General features: G+C 41.6%; 1 protein-coding gene across 2 annotated transcripts in view; it reads right to left on the bottom strand.

The window, feature by feature from the left end:
* hdlbpa (high density lipoprotein binding protein a) overlaps positions 1-21,409 on the bottom strand; it is a 78,021-nt gene that overhangs the window by 41,973 nt on the left and 14,639 nt on the right. Inside the window, exons 2-15 of one of the 2 annotated variants that reach the window (XM_041210819.1) lie at positions 16,702-16,776; positions 14,150-14,262; positions 12,679-12,833; positions 11,902-12,117; positions 10,005-10,211; positions 8,790-9,005; positions 7,709-7,915; positions 5,438-5,545; positions 4,758-4,862; positions 3,714-3,792; positions 2,864-3,003; positions 1,733-1,837; positions 1,511-1,624; positions 234-320 (exon numbers count right to left, since the gene is read on the bottom strand). In XM_041210819.1, the coding sequence (XP_041066753.1) occupies positions 234-320; positions 1,511-1,624; positions 1,733-1,837; positions 2,864-3,003; positions 3,714-3,792; positions 4,758-4,862; positions 5,438-5,545; positions 7,709-7,915; positions 8,790-9,005; positions 10,005-10,211; positions 11,902-12,117; positions 12,679-12,833; positions 14,150-14,225 (1,815 nt within the window). In that variant the 5' untranslated portion in view covers positions 14,226-14,262; positions 16,702-16,776. The remainder of the gene's footprint in view (positions 1-233; positions 321-1,510; positions 1,625-1,732; positions 1,838-2,863; positions 3,004-3,713; positions 3,793-4,757; positions 4,863-5,437; positions 5,546-7,708; positions 7,916-8,789; positions 9,006-10,004; positions 10,212-11,901; positions 12,118-12,678; positions 12,834-14,149; positions 14,263-16,701; positions 16,777-21,409) is intronic. The other variant, XM_041210823.1, reaches the window with a different exon arrangement.

Raw genomic sequence — 21,409 nt, forward strand, 5'->3', positions numbered from 1 at the left:
TTAATGCAATTCACCCAGTCTTCTCAACTGGTCTGGAGTGATATCAAAAGCTTTAATTCTATAAGAAAACAACATTGCTGCTGCCAAACCAGTGAATGCTCCTCCTTCCTTCAAAATCAATTATTAGAATGTCCCAAGATAAACTCAAGACTTTTTCTTATTATCTTGCTCTCCAACTTGATTTCGCTTTTACCTGTTTCTTTCTTGTAGACAAAGGGTCACCACACACATACCTTCTTGATATTTGCTCCTCCTTTTCCAATGATATTTTTGTGAAACTGCTTGAAGATGGGCACAGAGACAGAATAGCTATTCTCCACCTAAATTTAAAGTGGAAGACAAATCAATAGCGACACCAGTGAAATGCCCACACACAAGACATTGCTTTGGCCAGGAATAATACATACATTCCAACTCAGGCCTTTCCAAAACTACTAAAATAATGGAAGCTTGAGAGCCCTAGGTGGCATCCGAGAACCCCAGCTTCTAACACGCAGCAAGGCATTGGAAAGAGTACAGAGGAGATTCACAAGAATGATTCCAAGGATAAAGAACTGGAGCTATGAGAACAGATTTGCTTGGACTCTTTTCCTTGGAGAAAAAAAGGCTGAGAGGAGACTTGATAGAGATATTCAAAATCAAGAGGGGTATGGACAGGGTAAACAGTGAAAAATTGTTCCCACTGAAGAAAGCATCAAGATCTAGGAGGGCATAGATTCAAAATAATTGGCAAAAGGAGTAAATGTGGTACGAGAAAAAAACCTTTTTCACCCAGAGGGTGATTGGAGTCTGGAACAAACTTCAAAAAAAGGTGGTGGAGGCAGGTTCGATCGTGGTATTCAAAAAAGGGAATTGAAAAGAAAGGATGAATGTGCTAGGTTACAGGTATAAAGGCAGGGGAGTGGGACTGGGTGGCTTGCTCTTTCAGAGAGCCAGTGCAGACTTGATGGGCTGAATGGCCTCCTTCTGCACGGTAAAGATCCTGTGGTACTGTTTTTTGCTACATTGGTTAAATGACTTGCAATTTCAGGAGCGGGCACTTGTTTTCCTGTGACATCCAGCATTTCACACATTGATGTACTGACAAGGGAGGTCACTGTGGCTTTCAAGTCTTCTCCTTCACTATAGCTGGGACAAAATCTTGGAACATCTCCCTCATAGCACTCTGTGGCTGTACCTATGCCAGATGGACTGCAACGGTTCAAGAATAATTGACCTTCAAGGACAATTAGGGATGGTCAGTAAATGCTGGTCTTGACAGCAATGCTCACACGCTAAGATTTAAAAAAGATGCAAAACCATCCCACTACTAATCTTTCTACCAGACTGATTAACCCTGCAGTACAACACTCCCTTAATCCACCCCACTCATGCCCCATGGCAGAGGATATACACTTTTCAATATCCAACACTCTGCAGGCCTTGCTTTGTGCATGGTAAAGACTATCCTTCCCCCTCTATAGTCTTCCCAGACTTGCCCTTCACCTTATGGCACCGTGCAGCCACTTACCAGTTCAGCCACGATTTTTTGCAGGAACTTGGCACATTTTTCTACCTCATTTTTGGGGCCACGCAACTGCACAATGTCACTCTTTTGACTTGGATCTGGGAAATTAATAACGACCTAATTTGGGGGGAGTTACATACAGACAGTCAATACAGCAGGAATCCAAACATGCAAATTAGAACAGAAAAGCAGGTTGATCAAAATTACAGCTCCTTGCATGGTTACCTCAGGGAACTTGTCACGGATCTCCTTAACCTTCTCTCCCTTCTGGCCAATGATTGTACGATGAAACCGATGCTCAATGATCAAATCCTTGGAGCGTTCATTTTCCTGTGAATCATAAAGATGTTTTCAATCATTAAGAGCAAACTGCGAAATCATTATTTATTGCCTTCAACTGTTCTCTCAATAATGAAATGCATAAGGTTCACTTCAATGACTGGGGCCTGGAGCACGAGGCAGATCCTAGATCTGATACCTGCTCCATGCTGAGTTTGCTGAAGCGGGAGTATAGATGAGACAATTGGTCCCAACACTGATCCCTGCGGAACTCCACTAGTCACCGGCTGCCATCCTGAGAAGGACCCCCTTATCCCCACTCTCTGCCTCCTGCCAGACAGCCAATCTTCTATCCATGCTAGTACCTTGCCTCCAACGCCATGAGCTCTTATCTTACTGAGCAGCCTCTTATGCGGCACCTTGTCAAAGGCCTTCTGGAAGTCCAGGTAGATGACATCTATTGGCTCTCCTTTGTCTAACCTGCTCATTACCTCCTCAAAGAATTATTCAGACTCAGTGACAACTTGCATTTATCTAGCACCTTTAAATGCAGAGAAACAAGGCACTTCACAAGGGTGTATTAAACCCCTTCCAAACCCATGACATTTACCACCTCGAAGGACAAGGGCAGCAAATGCATGGGAACACTACCACCTGTAAGCTGCCCTCCAAGCCACACACCACCCTGGCTTAGAACTATAAATCGGCATTCTCTCATTGTTGCTGGCTCAAAATCCTGCAGCTCCCTTCCCAACAGCACTGTGGGTGTTCCTGCAACACATGGACTGCAACAGTTGAAGGCAGTAGCTCACCACCGCCTTCTCATGGGCAATAAATGCTGGGCTAGCCAGCGACACCCACATGCCAGGAAAGAATTTTTAATAATCTGATGCCAAGCTAAGGAATTGTAAAACACTTGTGAAGACACTGCGCTTAGAAATTTGTGCATGAATATCTAAACCTCAGCTGTCAGCTAAAGGCCATTACATAGGAATTAGTATTTGCAGCCACAAGAGATTGAAGCAGTTTGCTCTCATTAAACAAAATCAACGTGTCTTTCCATTGTCCACTGCTCACCATTCTGGACGCAAGATCCAACAGCTCCTTCTTGGCATCTTGAACTCCCTGAGGATCTCCTTCAATCCGGATTAGATTACTCTTCTCATTATCAGGGGGGATTCGCACTAAGACTTTATACTGATCCTTGATACGATTTACTTAGAGAAGGAAAGAACAAAAGAAAATTTTAAAAAGTCAGTCATTACATCAAAATTCAGGTGTTTGGACTCTTGTTATATAGATTATGCTAAACTTCAATGCTGTAACGAATGACAAAAAAAGACTGATGTAGAGTCAATAGCTCTATAGAAATTTTCTCCTGTTTAACTGGGCCCAGCTTTTAGCTGTTATGAGGGGAGCCACTGGGATTTGAAATCAGGTTCTTGTGTTCAAAATGCAACTTGAAACCACTGCCAAACGTCAAGTTCATACTTATCCAGTGTGTCATGTCAAGTCTGTATTTTTTTCCTCAATAATGAAAATGAACAGGAAGCAGATTGGTATACATTTTAATGTATATTACCCATTGACCGAGCTCATGGCATCAAATCCCACAACCAACCCATCTATCAAATTTTTGTGGGTTCCCTACTTTTACATATTTCCAGAACACCATCAGTTACACAATACCAGGCTCCTCTGGGTCTCTGCCCTATACCCACTTCACAAAGCATAGATCAGAGGGATATTAAAAATGAGCTCTAATCTGACATGCAGGAGTAATGTGACACTTTAGTGCATCACAAGCACCGACTGTGGGAGTGAATGGTGGGCTATTGCTACCTGTCTCCTAAGAGTGAGTGACGGACTATCGCTATCAACTGCATAAAAAATTCAACAAGGGCTACTGATATTTGTACACACTTACTGTTTGTTCCATTTTTTCCAATAAGGTGGCGGTGAAACTTGGGATCAACTGTTAATTCAGTGTAATCCATGCGATTCACCTGTAATTAATGTTAACACAAGCCGATTAGATCTCAACACAACCTGTAGACCAAGTAAATCTACAGACCATCTATTCTCCTCAACAGCCATACACAGTCAACCATGTGTTACCTCAAATCTGCACTAAAGCCCACACAGGATTTACCTTCCATTAAAATCTCCTTGCGGTCTACCCTGAACTTTACCAACCTTCGAAGCAGGCTTACAGTATGGGACTCAAATAAATGCCACTAAAAACATGAAATACAAATTACAGAAAGCAAATAAAAACCAGATAATGCTGGAAATACACAGCAGGTTAATAACATTAGAGGGGGCAAAGTAAGTTTATCCACCTTTATCAAAGCTGTATCACCACCACAAAAATCTAACTTAGGTTAACCTATCTTCATCTCATCAGATGTTGATGGACCTGCTGTGTATCTGCAGCACGTCCGATTTTCATTTCTAAGCAGTCTCCCATCCCTTATTCTGTATTTTTCTCCCCCCCATTTACCACTCCTGCTATTCTTAACACCCCTCAAAAGAGAAAATTCCACCTCAATGCTTTGGAGCACTATTATGTATAGTTCTCTACTGTGGTTGTGTGTCCACTGAGAAGTGGGTTGAATCTGGGAGCTTAACCCTCATTTCAGTCAATTCTTGTTGGTCTTAGAAGGCTGGTTACTCTTGAACCAGGTCAGGCTGAGTTCCCTAGGTGCAGCTATGATGTGGAACAATGTGCAGTAAAACTTTCCTAACTCTATGACAGAGATAATCTGCAACATCTTGTGTCTCTCTTGCTCATCTTTTACATTACTCTTTGAAATACAGCCGCCAAAAAGAGGTTCACTTTATAAACCGCTTTAAAAATAGCAGCGTTTAAAACACCCGAGTAATCAACATTTATCAAAATCCTGCTTCAAGTTACTGAGTAACTTTCACTGTTTCAAGTCCACTGTGATTGTTTCTCTCCAATACTCACCAAATCCTGCACAACATTTTCAATTTGCTCCTGAACTTGTTTCACCTCCTTGGTTGGGCCCTCCAGACAAATCTTATCCTCACCATCAGTGAATTCAATGTATACCTGTACCAAGAGTGAAGATAAAGAATAAAATAACATTTCAGCCTCAAGTTACTCAAAAGCAGGTTGTGCATTATACACACCGGTAGGAGAGTCAGTGACCAGACAACTGAACAAACTCAATGCAAAAAAAAAAAAAGACTGGTCAGGATAGGAGCTGCCACCTGTAACACAGCGCAGGGTACAGGAGAATGGAACAATCCAAAAGATACCCAACACTGGGGAAACCAGAGCAATACAATAACTCCTCTGTACAATAACATGTAGCTTGGGGACAGAATTATCCTCTACACTAGAGCAAAGAGAGAGATAAGGACAGTTAATTGTTCCCCATTCAACAATGCACTGCAATTAACAGGGAAAGAACAAAAATCCCCTCCTGCACTGGGGGGGGGGGGAGAGAAAGAAAGAGAGAGAGAGAGAGAGAGAGAGAGAGAGAGAGAGAGAGAGAGAGAGAGAGAGAGAGAGAGACACAGATTAAAAGCTCCCTGACACAGTCAAGGCCCAATCAATAACTGAAACACCTGGAATAATGGCCAGGTTCTTGCAAAATCATCGAACAGCAGTGCTTCTTGTACCTTTGGCATTTGCTGCGTTATGCGACTCAGGTTCTGACCTTTCTTCCCAATGATGAAGCGATGGAGCCAGGCTGGGGCATTGACACTTGCTACTGTAAAACTATTTGCCTTGAAAACAGGAGGAAGAGAGGGGGAAAAAAAGTACTGGTTAACCATCTCAGTAAGAATGCACAGATGCAGACAGTTAGTCAAGTATTGTACCATTTGCTGCTATCTCAGTGGTAGACAATGGACCCGTGAACTGCTCTTCAGGTACATGTGCATCTGTTCACCACAGAAACCACTGAGCTTGGATTTGTAGTCTTATACAAGTAAAACACCGGACATATATGCAATTTGAAATAAAAGCACAAAACAAAAGTCAAGGATCAGTGCTTTAACAAAAGATCTGAAGTGGTGGGGCAGGAAGCGTGGAATCAAAGAGAAAGCAGGTTAACTTGGAGAGTAAACTTCATCAAGGCTTTGTTGGGTTCATATTTTAGATGGAACGCATCTCCTATTCTCTTTTTTAAAGAGAAAAATAAGACCACCACACATCTAGAACATTGTACCATTGAGTAGACTTTTCTTTAAAAGGAAATACAGTAGGTTGGGTGGACGTGTTATTTGAGTTGAAGAGGGGGTGGTGGTTAGAGGGCACTAGCACAAGGTAAGAAAATAGTTAATTTAATCAGAAAGAACTTCTTTAAAAGCGTCATTGCCCTCTGAAATATAGATTGCCTGCACGTACTGTACGTGGATCCACAAAAGACCTTTGAGAGGGAGCAGAGTTATCGAAAGTGAATGTGTCAGTCAGTAACTGAGTCTTCTGGAAGTTTCATGAGCACCTTTGGGAGCAGGAGAGGAGTTGTCAATTTTCCATTATTGGCTTAAAGTTTCTCTATTTTGCCCCCCCCAGAAAAATTGCATGCCTTAGGGTACTGAGGGAGGGTGTGGCATTGTATTTGGGGAGAACGGTGAAGGGTGAAGGCAGGGAGGGGGTCTTGATGTTGCCCATAGGCTGCACCATGTCAGGATGGACAAACCGATCATTGCTTGGCTTTTTTTGCCCCCCCGCCCCCCCAATTCATTTCAGATAATGATCCACTTGCTATGCACTTCTCAACTTTTATTTCTGATATAGTGAAGGAGTGAATCACTTTAGTACAATATGAATATGTGGAGCTACCATAGGATGTAAAGCTGCAACAGATACCAAAATCCAAGATCTCATGGGTGGCAGAAATTATCGACACAGGATACAACAAAACAAAGGGAAGGATATATTAAGCCTGTAAGAGCGAGCAACAGCATTTTAGGAGCAAGAATCATGGGCAGGAGCAGAGTCTGGTAGAGATGGAAAAAATCAAAATACCTTGCAAGTTCTCAATCTAAGAAAGTATACACAATGCTCCTGGTCAAGTCTCCAGCTCCCAATCCACACACAGCATTGGAGAAAAAAAAAAGCAGCAAATGTCTGTGCTTTTGTAAACAAATCTTATTGCACCCCCAAATCACACACCATTCCACAAGACCAACTTGAGTAAAAGGACAGTTAAGCATTGATGCAAGCGTTGTTCTGGGATTTCAGACAATGATCCCATTGGGGTGGGGGGCTTGGTGTAATACATGTTCAAAATCTTATTAATAAGCTCAGCTTAAAGTGGATTATTCACAGTACAGCAGGAATCTCTACTGTTATGACTGATGGATGCTGGGGTACAGAGGTAGTCAGTGACTAAAAGCTAATGCTGAAGACTTTTTTAAAAAAAAGAGCACCTCTGGAGCTAGAGGCAGTCAGGTAGCTTCAAGAATAGAAGACGAAACTGCTGGAAAAAAAGAAAATCAGCTCCAGGTCAAGCAATACTACCAATAAAGTTGGGGTAGTGTAGGGTGTTCATTATTTTTATATTGTTTGGCACAATAAGCTTATGAAAATAAGTGGACTTGCCCAATGCCATTCCACATGTTCAGGCAGCTGAACATTTGTATCAAGTCTCAACTTACCAAGTGTTCAATTGTTCTACCTCGAAAGAGATGGCAGAAAAATGAAAGAAAGATACGACCATCCAATCCAGATAAAAAGGATGTTATTGTTATATCCCCAGGTTATACTATCATACAAGGAGGTATATAGGGAAATGAGAGACAACTTTCATTAAAGCAAGACAGTCAGACTGCTTCCAGGATGGCATTGGACCTGTGAAGTTATCTACAGTGGACAAAAAGACAATGAGGATCAGCTTAACCATCCACAATTGTAATCATCAGATGACACCATGCTTCACCTACTTTAGCATAGACTTCAGTCAGAGCCTGCCCCAGTTTGTCGGGTTCGCCGCGAAGGATGACTGTTTCAGAGTTGCTGTCCGAGGGCGGGATTTCAACTGAGACTCCGGTCCGTTCCAAAATCTCCTGCAGTGAGTTGCCTTTGGGTCCAATAACATACTTGTGCTGAGATTTCTTCACCTCCACTGCAATTGTCGTGGTTTTCTTTTTCTAAAAACGTACAAAATTAAAACTAGTAATTCATTTAAAGCTTACCCTGTAACACCACCCAGTGTGGTGCCATGCCACACAGACCAGAAAGATCCAGGTGCCATCCCTGAATTGTGCCAAGTTACCCAATTTCAGTTGAGGTGACATAGGAATCCTACAGGTAAACAGGGAAAGGAAAAAAGGAATATCACTATTATATTCAGTAATCTGCAATGCATTTGTTTTGACATTTGGCAAGAATAGAACTGGAGTCAATTATAAAGCCAAAACTAAAAATTACAGGTTCTGGAAACAGTCGGCATCTATGGAGAGAAAGACAATTAACATTTTGGTTTAATGAAAATTATGTAATCAAGCTGGAATGTTAACGCCACAGAAGTTGCCTGACTCATTGTGTTTCCAGTATTCACTGTTATTTTGGGTTCAATTGTGATGGCCCCACCAACACATGAATAGCTACTTGAGTGAGGTATCAGACAGCTGCTGATGGTCCAAACGTTAACGCAGCACAAATTTATCAAGCAATCTTCATATCAGTTCAATTTTCTCCCCTCTTTAGGCCCTCTCTGTGCCAAAAGAATGGCAGGCAGGTAGTTATCACACTAATTATGCTAACTCTCCTTCAAGTCCAGTCACTGACCAGTGCAGGAGAACATGGAATCGCCGGCATTACTCTGTATCCCACTGCTGTGCAGAGGTGCTGCTAATGCATTGCAGTGAATCATTTTCTACATCATTTACTCACATCCTTCATTGTATCCCCATCAGAAGCAAGTGGCACTGAGCTCCTAAGCCCGAAACAAACACTTCACGTGGCAATGAACCCAGCCACATAAGGCCTTTTGTCAGCCAGAGGAATTCTGTGAGCCCTTACCTTATCCTCATAGATCCTCTTAATGCGGGAGACAGCCTGTGCAACCTGTTCTTTCTCACCGGTGATAACAATCTCGTTCTTCAAAACACTTGGTGGTGGGATATTGATTCGAGTTCCCGTCTCCTGCATCATCTCCCCAGCAGTCTTGTTGAAAGGTCCAGCAATGAACGGGTGATAGACTTTCTCGATGTTGATCCGCTCGACTGCACGCTTGTCCTGGGGGTGGGGGAAAGTCCATTTTAATTTCAAAATGAATTTTGCACCTTTAAAAGCAGTATCACCAAGCTCAAAGGTGCAGCTTTTTGTGTAAACCTGAACTCCTTTTGCCATGTCAGTCAATTCTGCTGATATTCTATGCCATACACACAGCTGGCAGACACTTCCTACTAAGTCTTGAAGACAGCACAAGCTTAGCAAAAGTAAAGGCTTCTCAGCAACAGTATGTTTCTTCCCAGGCTGATAATCAGTGCTCTATCTGGCTTTGTTTTGTGATGTGGGCACTTAAAAACTCTAGTTCTGGCGGCCGAGGAAGGGACATTAAGAGGCTGCTGGAAAGCCTTCAATAAAACTGCAGTATGAGACTTTGGCTGAAACACAGGAAACAGCAAGGTTGGTACCAGAACAGTATGTTAAACTGAGGAGATGTATAAATGTAGTGTCAAAGATCAGTACTAGGATCCTTACAGGTTCTATGTGACCTAAACCCATTGACACACAACTGCCAAAAATGGGCACGATTGGCCAATTGGTTCCATTCTTTGCTGTATCATATTTCAACAAAAGCTAGCCAAATTCACAGAGGATGTCAAACTGGGGCGGGGTGGGAGAAGGAGAGAAATTAGCAACAGCAGGGTCAGATGAAACAGAAGAAACTAAAACAAAACCTGGGCGATGTTTATAAATAGACACAACTATTGTATATGCAATTCATCAAAGAGACAAGTTCAAGATGGCACATGTGGGCAGGAAAAAAATCAAATTTTTGTTGAATGGAGTTTGATGTATTGCAAAGTTGCAATTATGAATACAGAATGCAGAACTATATTGCCAAATCTGCAGAACATTAATTGGAGGAAATTATACTAAAGCTATGTAGTGTTTTGGTCAGGATGTCTCTCAAATTCGCCGTTTCAGTCCTGGTTACCGAGACATAAGCTAACTCAGCTCCTGGGACAAAATCTCAAATCATTACCAAGTAGTATCCTTTGTGCATACCTGTTCAGCAGAGATCAACAAGATTTCGTGCCGTGCTTTCTCAATGCCTTCTTTTGTACCAGTTATTTTGATTTGGTTGCTGGGATCTTCAGGCCGAGGAATCTGGATCTTAGTCGCCGTTTTCAATTCCAACTCCTGCAGTTTTTCGCCACTCTTTCCAATCACAAAACGATGATGTTCCTTGGGGATAGCCACTGTTGCTGAAGCCTAGGGCCAAAAGACAAATCGTAAGATATCAGGTAAACACCCAAAAACATAAGCAGCCTGGTGCCAGGCTCCGTTACCCAAACAGTCATGAAGTAACAACTCAAAATACTGGCAAACAACAGGTAACTACTCAAAGCAAAGCGCCTGATACCATGCACCCTGATCCAGTCAGCAGATATTGGCCATACTGGCCACCTCTCAGGAAATAAGAATGCCACCATCAAGGCAAACATCCCCAAATGTCACTCAAACATCCAGTCAATTCAGGAGGTAGACAGCAGCTGGATTAAAGATCATTTTGATATTAAATTACATATAGGATAAGGTAATGCTTGGATGGTTGAGACCACATCCTTATAAGCTGGTACCAAAAAAAAAGGGAATTTGAAGAAAATCAAACTGTTGAAATTGTTACTTCACCCTTTTCAAAAGAATCTCTCCTCCAATTATGATCTTACATTCTGTCCCTGACAAAGCAGCATCTGTTTTCTTATTGCCCATAATCAGTATGTTTTGTATGGAAAGAGGTGTGTCTTTCCTATTCTTGGGAGTGTGTATTCTAATTAAATATTTCAGCAACAAGCTTTGGCAAGTTTAAAATAAAGGAAGGTTATTTATTTTCACACTAACCCAGAATTAACACATGTGACACACTTGGTTTCACACATGCACACACGCAAAGACTGGATACAGATGAAGATAGTGCACTCTCACAGGTTAAAGTTAATTTAGTTTGATTTACGATTTCCAGTCTCCCACATGGCAGAGCTGTGATTTCTTGAATGGATTTAATGATTTAACGTTGAAGAAGTGAGGAGCTTGTAAAGGTGAAGGGTTCACAGTACGTTGAGATCTCTTGTAGTCAAATATCTAAGAAATGGGTTCTCAGGTGAACTTTGAAACTGGAACAGGTTAAGTACTTTGACTGCTTGATGATTTACAGCTTGTTTCAAATTCTGGCTCTCAGACTGGCTGATGACTGATGGATCTTCTGGGTCCTGGAGTAATAAGGGTGCAGTTCCTAAAATCAGTTTTAGTCATATGTTAACACTTCTGAGGCACACAAAAACCAGTTTGGATGGGGGTAGCCATCATAATGCAATGAGAAGTTGAAGTGGCCGTTGAGTTTCGATCTTCCCTTTTGTCTGTTATGAAACAAGACGACAGGTAGTCTGGAAACTCCAGTCTTAGTTGTTGACCCATCCTTAAACAATGAGATTTGCGAATTCCACAAATGGCTGTGAGGTACCATCACTTATATCCATATTTAATTAGGTATGCGTCAGAGACTTGAAACACAGTCTGTAGTAAAATTGCAAAGTCACACGATTTGCAGCAGCCATCTTAACAGCTTGTTTGTGTCCATTTTTTTTTTAAAACTATTCACTGCAAGCTCACAATAGGGCGTGCCTTTATGAGCATGACACCTTGGAAAACTTACATTTCCTCCCACAGCATTTGCAAGCAGGTCCACTTGATGAATCATTGTGTACAATTTTCAAAACAGGACCTTGAATTCTATAACTACATTTTAAATTATTATCCAAGCTTACACTGGAATTCTTGGCGACTAACCATTTTTATGACAAACTCTCGCCATATTTTTGTATATAAAGTCTCTTCCCATCCCCATCTGTCCTGGGCTAAGTTTGTAACTTTTGGAATTCCCATCTCTTCCCCTACTGGTTACCTGTGTCTGCAGCTTAGCCACAATTTCCTTCCTTGCTTTCATGACAGCCTCAAGCTTTCCGGAAACCATGATGGAAAGACCTTGATCCTTAGCCAATGAGAGTTCGATGTGCGCGCCAGTCTTCTGCATGATATCCAGACAGATCTTAGCCTGATCTCCTTCTCCAAATTGGGTCATCTCCTTGTACTTGCGCTCTTCTAACGGTACATGAAAAACCTGGACAAAGAGTAGATAGGAGCTGGCATCATCTCAATGCCTTTGCTTTTTACACAACATTTTATCTTTTATGGCTTTCTGTTCACTACTTAACTGAGATTACTCATTCTAATTTCTGTTTTTGGATTTATATATTCCCCCTCCACTTTTTCTGATTGTATTGATACATCTGCCTGGAGGACTCTGTACTTGAAACATTAACTTGACTGTTCCTGCACCCCCTCCCCTCCCAGATATCGACTGACCTGCTGTTTCGCTCCAGCATTTCATTTATTATAACGTCCCTTGTATATCTGAACAGCAAACCTGGGAAATACTGTCACAGGTGAAAAGATAAGGTTAAAACTACTCCAAAATAAATTAAATATTTAGTACCTCACTTGTGAGCTGGCTTTGAAGCCAGGTCTCAGAAGCAAAAGCTCTGCTCAAGCAACTGCTCCCAATCAGAAGGAGGAGTTCACCAGTACTCCCACACCTACAAAATCGGTGAGGATTTTCACCACCTCCCAAGTCCAGTCTTACTCTTCATCATATACAAAAGCATTATTCAACAAGGCATACCTGGGTGATGAGAGAAGATTTGAGTGGTCGGATTTTGGTCCATGCTCCAGATGGTTCTGTTGTTGTCTCTCCAGGAGTAGCTTTCTCAGGGAGTGGAGGAAATGCTTCCTTGTAAGTTGGTACCAGATCGGTCTCATCTTCAGAACCAACACATGCTGTGGGATGAAGATGAAGTTACTTTGGTCAAAGTCACAAACACAGCTGTCAACATCAGGAGAGCGATGAGTAGTAGTTATAATCAACAAGTGAGAGAATTGTAATTGAATTTCAATATGTGCAGTTGTGGTTATTTTTTGAAACTGTCATAAAAAGGGCACATTTAAGTCAAAAATGTTTGGTGGTTTTGTCTCTGCAAGTGACCCAATTTTTTGTGGTTCTGGTGATCGACAGCTCCAGCATCTTCTACGGCTTAGTACACTCGGAACAAGAATTGTGAAGCAATGTGGGGAGGGGAGTAAAAAGACATTTCTGAGTATTCAGTCACACCTGCTGGCAATGTATGTCAGTCTATTCCCAATCCAGGAACCATGAGGCAATTTGTCTGCCACCAATGGTATCCACAGTTCATGTTTTTCTAATCTTTTCCCGCAATTGCTAGTCTATGCACCACCTGAGCCAGGAAACAAGCTCCCAGCCAGTTATTGATGCCACTGAAAAGGAGCACAGTCTGAGGCCAGCTCGCCTTGCCCTTCCTGTCAATCACTTCCTAGGCGTGCCTGAGAGTTGAATAGGACCATTGTATAATATAAACACAAGAATCATTCTCTGCTCTCCAAAGAAAGTACTGCACCAGACAAGAGTTTCTGAGAACAGAAACATAAATGGAAGATAGCTCAGAAGTGGACAGCATGTTACAACAACTCTTTCACAAGCAGTGAGATGGGGAAAGAATATCTCCAAATATTATACAGTCCAAACAGGTAATGTGTTACAACAAGTAAAAAAGTCTGCTACAGTCTGCAGGTGAAATGCAATAGGCTTATTATTTACTATCAGCATAAGAAAATGAGAAATCTGGCTGTCTGTATGCCAGGAGGGCACAATTCTGACTCTCGCCATCCCAAGTCACCTTTAAAAAAGGGGAAAGTAGCCTGGTTCCACACATTCAGTAGAACCAGAAGGACAGAATCTGGGAGAGTCAAGATCACACATCCCCTCAGAGGGGAGAAGCAAAACACCCAGTTAGTAATCCTCTACTCCAAATTCAGGATTGGCGAGCTATTTTACATGTATTGCCTTCTCTCAATGTCAAAAAAGTGAAACATATCACGTCTGAATGCTCCAAAAACCTGGACAGGAAATGCAAGTGACAGGCTGTTGCAGGATTTGAACTCTCAACATTCTGGAAACCAAACGCTGGTCAATGCATGAAATTAAGACAACGATGCAGCCTCTTGGTGGATAACAAAGAAAAAAGGCAACTTGGAGCAGCTCTTCCTGGTTTAAAAATGTTAGCGAACTGTTCACCAACCTTTGGCCTGTTGCTCACTGAGGCCACTCCTGTGCTCGGCAAAGCTTTCAGGCGTCAGTACGGCTACGGAGCTCATTGTCGATATCCCACGTACACGAGGTCCGGGTATGCCACTGAAATAGACAAAAATGGCATTCTACACAGATACTTCCTCATGCCTACCAGCCACTTCACCTTTACTAATAAAGTTCATTCACATCAAAATGCAGGTTAATAAATCCATAAAAATACATGAACAAAGGAATAGAATTGAAAAATCAGAAGTTATGCAAAACTTACATGAAACTTTGGTTAGATCACACTCGGGTGTAGTGTGCAGAGTTATTGGAAAAGGGGCAAATAAGATTTACAAAGCTGCCAGAACTGAGAGGCTTTAACACTCGGAGAGACTCAATAGCTAGGACTCTTCTCTGAAAGGAAGAAAGCTGAAAGGTGACCTTTTAAATTATAAAAGTGGGTAGAATTGAGAAAATATTACCACTTATAAAGGGAGCCCAAATCTAGAGGCAATAAATATAAGACAATCACTACTACATCCAATTAGGAATTTAGGAGAAACTTCTTTATCCAGAGTGATTAGAATGTGGAGCTCATTACCACAAGTCAAGGCAAATAAAATAATTGCATTTAAGGGAAAATAAGGTAAGTAGATGAGAGAGTAAGGAATTGATGGATATAAGGATAGGGTTAGATGAAGATAGCGGAAAGGAGGCTCAGGTGGAGTATAAACACCAACATTGGCCAGATGGGCAGAGTGGCCTGTTTTGCCCTGTAAATTCTATATAAATGCTTCTCTTGCCCAATTCTAGCACCAACAAGTGGTTCCTCAGGCTTTGGCAACACTATGGCATTCTCCATTACAAACCAAGACAGTGACCACCAGGAGGATGTCTGAGTTCTAGACCATCAAACATGAACTCAATCTAGTCTTCAATCCAAAAAGGTGACAATTTGGAGCAGAATCCAAGGACAATTTGCTTCCCCTCAAGCTTTAGGCATCAAAATTAACTGTAATGCCCACCTGAGATCAGCTAACTTAGCACAGAGTAGTGTTGGATCCTGGGACTTTCTGCCCTGCAGGCAATGTTTTTATCTACTTGCTAACTGAGGGAGCAAACAGATATGTGTGCCAAGCACAATGGGCCAGAATGGCCTCTTTCTATGTTAGATTTCTACAATGATTCCATGACAATTGTCTCTCATTCCTCGTTAAATCTACTTCAAAGCTGTTTGTTGACATCTTTCAAGCAGAAACTTTAAAGCAGAATTTCTCCTATGACAGCAAGATGGCATTGCTCATTTTTTTCCAGGAATGGGAGAGAAATTTTACAGGAAGATTGCCAGTCTGAAGAGCCAAGAAGATAAACAGAACTATAGTCAGCACAGGACCCTGAATCTTAAAAGAAACATGTAGTGGCTGTATAATTTGGTTAATTATTAGATCCATCAGGTCCAACAACCAAGTCTCTTTCAGTTGCAGGCAAGAGTCACAGAAAAAAGGCAAAGATCAAGATTGCCTATAAGATTAACGAACAACTTAACACAGCACAAACATATTTAAAATAAAAATACACTACAAAAATGTCATGACTAGAAACACAAATCCTAGAATCATCAATTCTTGATCTCCCACCCTGAACCCCTTGTGGGCTTAACAATAAAATGAACAATAGTCATTCAAGAACTGTGGCCTTTCTGGCCACATAACTAGTACAACAAAACCTTACAGAGCAATGTCCTGGTAGATTCCAATTACATCCAGATGACAACCTTAGTCCCTTGTAGATGCAGGATCAATAAATGAAGAATGACTTTTAAAATTACAAATCAAAAGCCATTTTTGTCTAAAGATTTTTAATAATTACACAATACCCCATGCACACAAAACATGGAGAATAGACTAGCAAATAATCCATTAAGATTTGCAGTACAATTCTGGGCTATGATGGGTGTTAAGGAACGGTGAGCTATCAGTTGCTTTCAGTCAGTGGCCTGGTTTCCATTCATTCAACATGAACTCCCATAGAGCTTACAAGCTATTACGGTCAACAGAACAAGCCAAAATTAACCACACAGGGTGGCTTGTGTGATTATGGCGGTTACAAAGGCAAAGGCTAGTGTGCATTAAAGAATGTTGGAGCAAGTGATTCTGACCAAAGGATTTTTTTAAAAAGATGCATCGTCATCATATAAGTTATAAAACATTGGTGAAAGCCCACAAAGGAGGCGAGCTGAGGTGAATCAAATGGATGATTTTTTATTTTAAAAGCCTGTAGATTATAGAAGAAAATAAAGTTGGGGGAGGCAGGCAAGTTAGGCCATTGGAGGCCAGAGAAAGAAAGTTAGAGTAAGAGTCTCAAATTCAACCCAGTGATGGGAAACTGCTCATAAAGGATAAAGGAGGAAGAAAGCCATGCATTTCTATAGCACCTTTCACAAACTCAGGATGTTCCAAGGGGCTTCAGTTACCAAAGCACTTTTTGAAGTGCAGTCAGTGTTGTAAAGCAGGAAATGCATCAAGAGGGAAAGGTTAATAGAAAAAACAAACTCACCAGCTAAATGGTCAGTTGCCAGAAAGTCCGTCCTGTAAGTGGATTCCTGCCCGCGTCAGCCTGCCAGCTTTTGATCTGAAAAGGAGAGCAGACAGCAGATGGTGATGAAAGGGCTCAGTAAATATAGGAATTCAGGAGCACATCCATGTTTCTGCCGATGGGCTACTTGAACCTTAGTGACCAATACACCAAATGGGGAAAAAAATTGTTCAAGGAGCCCACTGTTCAGAAGGGACAGAGCTACAACAACTTTAGGTGCAACCATACCTTCCTCACAGGCTCTATATTCCAACTATATCCCATCCATGCGAATCCCCTCTAATGAGCCAAGCCCACAGTACTCCCTGTTCCATTATAACTGCTTAACTGAAAATATTGCAATATGTAATAATAAACTGTTTCCTAATCCAAAGATTCTACAGAACACAGCAGCTGACCAAGACATTTATTTGATGACTAATGAACAAGACAAAACTTTATTTTGTCCAACCACTGGTTATATTATGAACTTCTCAACAGAAACATGCCTGTGAGCAATACCGTTGGTGATCGATGAGTACTGGGAACATTGAAGCCCCTGGGTAAGACTGAAGTCCTCAAGCTCTAGAAACCCAACCTGTACAATTCAGATTTCAATTAACGGTCTGTTTTGTTTAACTTTTGCAAGACTTCAGGTTTACAAAAAGTAGCTTTGAAAATGCAAGTCAATGAAAAAAAGTGATTTAATTGGGTACACAGCCACTCACTTCCCTGCACCCCTTCAATGATTTACAAGGCCAACAAAACATTTCCCTTCTTTTAAACACCTGGATTATACTATGCAAATACAAGTAGCAAGCACTTGTGTTGCAACTCTATGCAGGGGATCTGTTGGTTCATGAAGGTCTTTATAGACCTGCAAATACAATCCAATCAGAGGAACTAAGGTGTAAGACTCAATTTGTTGGATGTTAGACAAGTATTCACTGAGGTAGCAGAGAATTACAGCCAAGTGTCGTCAGCATTCTTGGATCCATGTCTCTGGACAATGTTGCGAAGAGGGAGCACGTAAAAAAGGAAAAAAGGACACAGGATGGATCCTTGGAGGGCTCGAGGTATTGCTACAGGAAGTGAAACCATGACAAGAGCTCTGGCTACTATCAGATGGATAACAGCCTAATCAATAAATTAAACACAGTCTGACATAACTGGACAAGGTGTAGTCAACCACACCAAGGTGATCTGTCAAAAGCTGCAAGGGTCAAGCAGGGACAATACACAATGACCATAGTTATTCAGAATGTCAGTCCTAACTTTAGTTAGGGCCATTTTAGTGATGGGGAAGGCAGAAACATGATTCAGGAGCTTGGAAAAAGGAGTCATGGGAGAGAAGGGCAAAGACTTGGTCAGCAACAACGCATTCATGAATCAAGACAGTTGGTGGCAGAAGTTAGAGGACAGAGGCTTGGTCTTGTTGAAAGCCTGTGAAGGAGCAGCATTTACAATATCTGCCACCCTGGGAGCCAGGAGGGGAGGCAGCGTAGTTACGAAATTAATGGGACTGGAATTGAAGCAGATAATGCGCTGAACCTCATTCCTTTCAGAGTTCAATTACTGCTGTCAATTTTTGAACCACATACTATCACCTCACACTTACTGATACTGAAATCCATCCATCACTTTTTAGCCCACTTCTCCCATCTTAGAATATTCCTTTAATGATGTAAAGAATCAACTTTAGGTTAGCATCTCCCTCGAAACATATATTCAAATCATTGACACAGTGAACAGACGTGGCCCCAGGACTGAACCACTATCCATTTGCAACCATACTGTAAAACTGCCTGTAATTCTAGTTCTGTTCCTCCAATCTTTTTATCCAGTTTTGCGGCTGCCCTCTTGCTAGCTCCATTTCCCTTGCATTATTTTGTCAAAGGCTTTCCTGAAGTCCACGGACACAGCATGTCCCCTCCACCCTATCTAGATTTTTACCTCTTCAAATGAATATTACAAGGTTTGTGAAGTGGTGAGAATGGGGCCACAGGAGAATAGATAAGTTGAAACTAGGGAGCCAGGGATTCATTGGGAGTGGGGTCAGGGGAAGACTTGGCTTAAATGAGCAAGGGAAAAGGAGAAAAGCAGCTGACTGGTCTCCCTGGATTTCTTCATCAGCAAGATAGTTTTTTCCCCCCCCAGCTTCTGCTAGGTGAGGACAAAGCAGGTAGGGAAAGAGGAATTCAGTAGCCAGAGAAATCCCTTAGAAGGGCTTATATTTTACTTAGACAGTCCTGGAAGTCTCTCCAAATGGAGAGAGGGTCACACCCTTATCAACAACCAAAAATCAACAGGTTTCAGGTGATTCTGATGGATGACTTTCTAGAATCAGACAGGTGAGTCAGGATGGTGCCAGGTGACTCACCCTTGCTTTATCTGGGGATTGAGACCTCTACTACATGCCAAAGGAAAACCTTGCTCCCAATCTCTGAAGAAATTCCCACATCCTGTGGCTCCCTACAACTAAGAGCTCTGTTTCTGGCATGCAGGCAAATCATGGCAGGAAAACAGGATAGCGACTGTTTATTTTTAGTGAATATGTTCCCATATCACCAGAAACCAATTACAGGGTGTCTACTCAGGGTAAACTCTTCAGTCTCCTCCAAGGGGTTTGCTAAATAGACTATGGTAGTGGTTATGATACTGAATGAGCAACCCTAAATTTGGCAATTCAAAGCCCAGCAAGAGACTTTTAATAAATGTAAACGCATCTGGTATAAATCTCTGTGGGAACAGAAAAAACATGGAAGCTACTAGATTGTTCCAAAAGTCAAGCTTGCTCATTTAAAAAAACTCAAATATACTGGAGAATACTAGCCAGTTAGGTAGCCTCATCTGAAAAGAAAACAAGACTGTTACATTTCCAGGTGCAAAACCATTCCTCAGGACTGAAAGGCGTTGCAGATGAACAGCACTTACAGGTCACTATGTTCAATTCTCTAAAGTGCTAAAGTTGTGTCCAAGAAATTAATAGGCAGGAGTCTGCGAATATCACTTCTGCCTCTTTAACCATTTCCTGATCAATGCTGTAGCACTTTACAGCTCATTCCAGTGTGTTTGGTATGGGTTTCTTCCCTCTTAAATGCTAATCATCAGTAACACTCAGTTCTGAGGTAAGATTTTAATGTCTAAAAAGTCAATATTTACATATTTTCTTGACGTATGCTGGAGTAACCTCAGCTTTTTTCAGTTCCTCCACACCCACCCCTTCAAACATCTGCAGTATTTTTTTGGTTTACATCTTTCACAGAAGGCAACCCATCAGATTCTAGATATAAATTCTAGTTCCAGGTTACAAGCTTTAAAGTTTACTCTGAACACTCTTCTAAAGACCCATAATTAGCAAAACTAGTGACTGAAGGCAGCCCACAAACAGCTTCTCAACAAAGAGAATTACACGCAGTCTTCTTGCCAGTGTTGTCCATATGCCAAGTGCAGGTCCATGCTGGTTTGCTGCATCAGCAGGCAGTGGTTTTTCTCAGTTAAATTACTTATTGTCTCGTAGCAGAGCACATCCTAAATTCCTGATGTATTCTTGCAACACCCAAGAAACAGGAAACTTTGGGTTCAGACCCAGCGATGACATATGATTGACACTGAGTCAAATGTAAACAATAATCTAAAAGCAGGCTGACAACAGTAAGAACTCACTCGCTGCAGCAGACTACTGTCTCTCACGATATCAGTGGTCATTAGGGAAGGCTGTAGAAGTGATAATTAAATGCAAAGTGCACAGATGTGGATTTGTGATAAACAATCCAATGGGTTGTCAAACTAACCTCGCTGAATTTAGGTGGATAGGTAATTGGATTAATCCTGGGGTTTCAAATGAAAACAGATTGCACTAACCAGTATTCACATTATTAGGATGGTAAAGTTTGCTCTAAACAGAAGAATTAACAAACTTAGTGGCGATCAGGAGGAAGAAACAGGAGATAAAGTTGGCCTGAGACATTATACAGTCATAGTTCAGTGATAACGTACTTGTTTCAGACGGAACATTGTGGGTTCAAAACACCATCCGGAAATTCAGCATCCAATTCAGGCTGCTACTTCAGTGCCAACACCGAGGAAGTCCTACACTGTCAGAGGTGCCACTTTGCATATTTAATCCAAGTCCTTTCTGTCCTTGTAGACAGACATAAAAGATCCCATGGCATTATTTGACAGAGCAGGGCAGTTCTCCCAGTTTCCTAGCCAACATTCATCCCTTAATCAGTACTACCATAACAGATAACGCGATTATCTTGCGGTTTGTGGACCGCTGCTTTGCAGAAATTGGCTGTTGGGCTTTTAAACTCTGCTGGCGAGAAAAGGTGGTGATAAAGGGCACCACAGAAATGAAAGTTATTTCTTTAAGTCTGGTCACTGCCTTGTTGATATATCTGGTTATTGGGCTAGTTCAGGATCGAGTTAGGCAGCATCACCTTCAAGGTAAAGACTACAGACTCAGCATCTGGTTACAAAAAAGTGACAAATGGTCACTTTGAAGAAATAGCAGCAGTACTAAACCAGATAGTCAGCGGAAGAGGGGGAAAAAAAAGTGTAAAATCCTTGATGTAACTTTCATTGAAAACACAACTCAAGCTTTTTATTTTGTTTCAAAATTCATGACAGACACACGAGAAATGTTCATTTTCACAAAAAGAAACTATTTTTTGCAGGCATCTTGCAC

Source organism: Carcharodon carcharias, chromosome 2 (assembly GCF_017639515.1).
Source record: "Carcharodon carcharias isolate sCarCar2 chromosome 2, sCarCar2.pri, whole genome shotgun sequence".
NCBI classification, from domain to species: Eukaryota; Metazoa; Chordata; class Chondrichthyes; order Lamniformes; family Lamnidae; genus Carcharodon; species Carcharodon carcharias.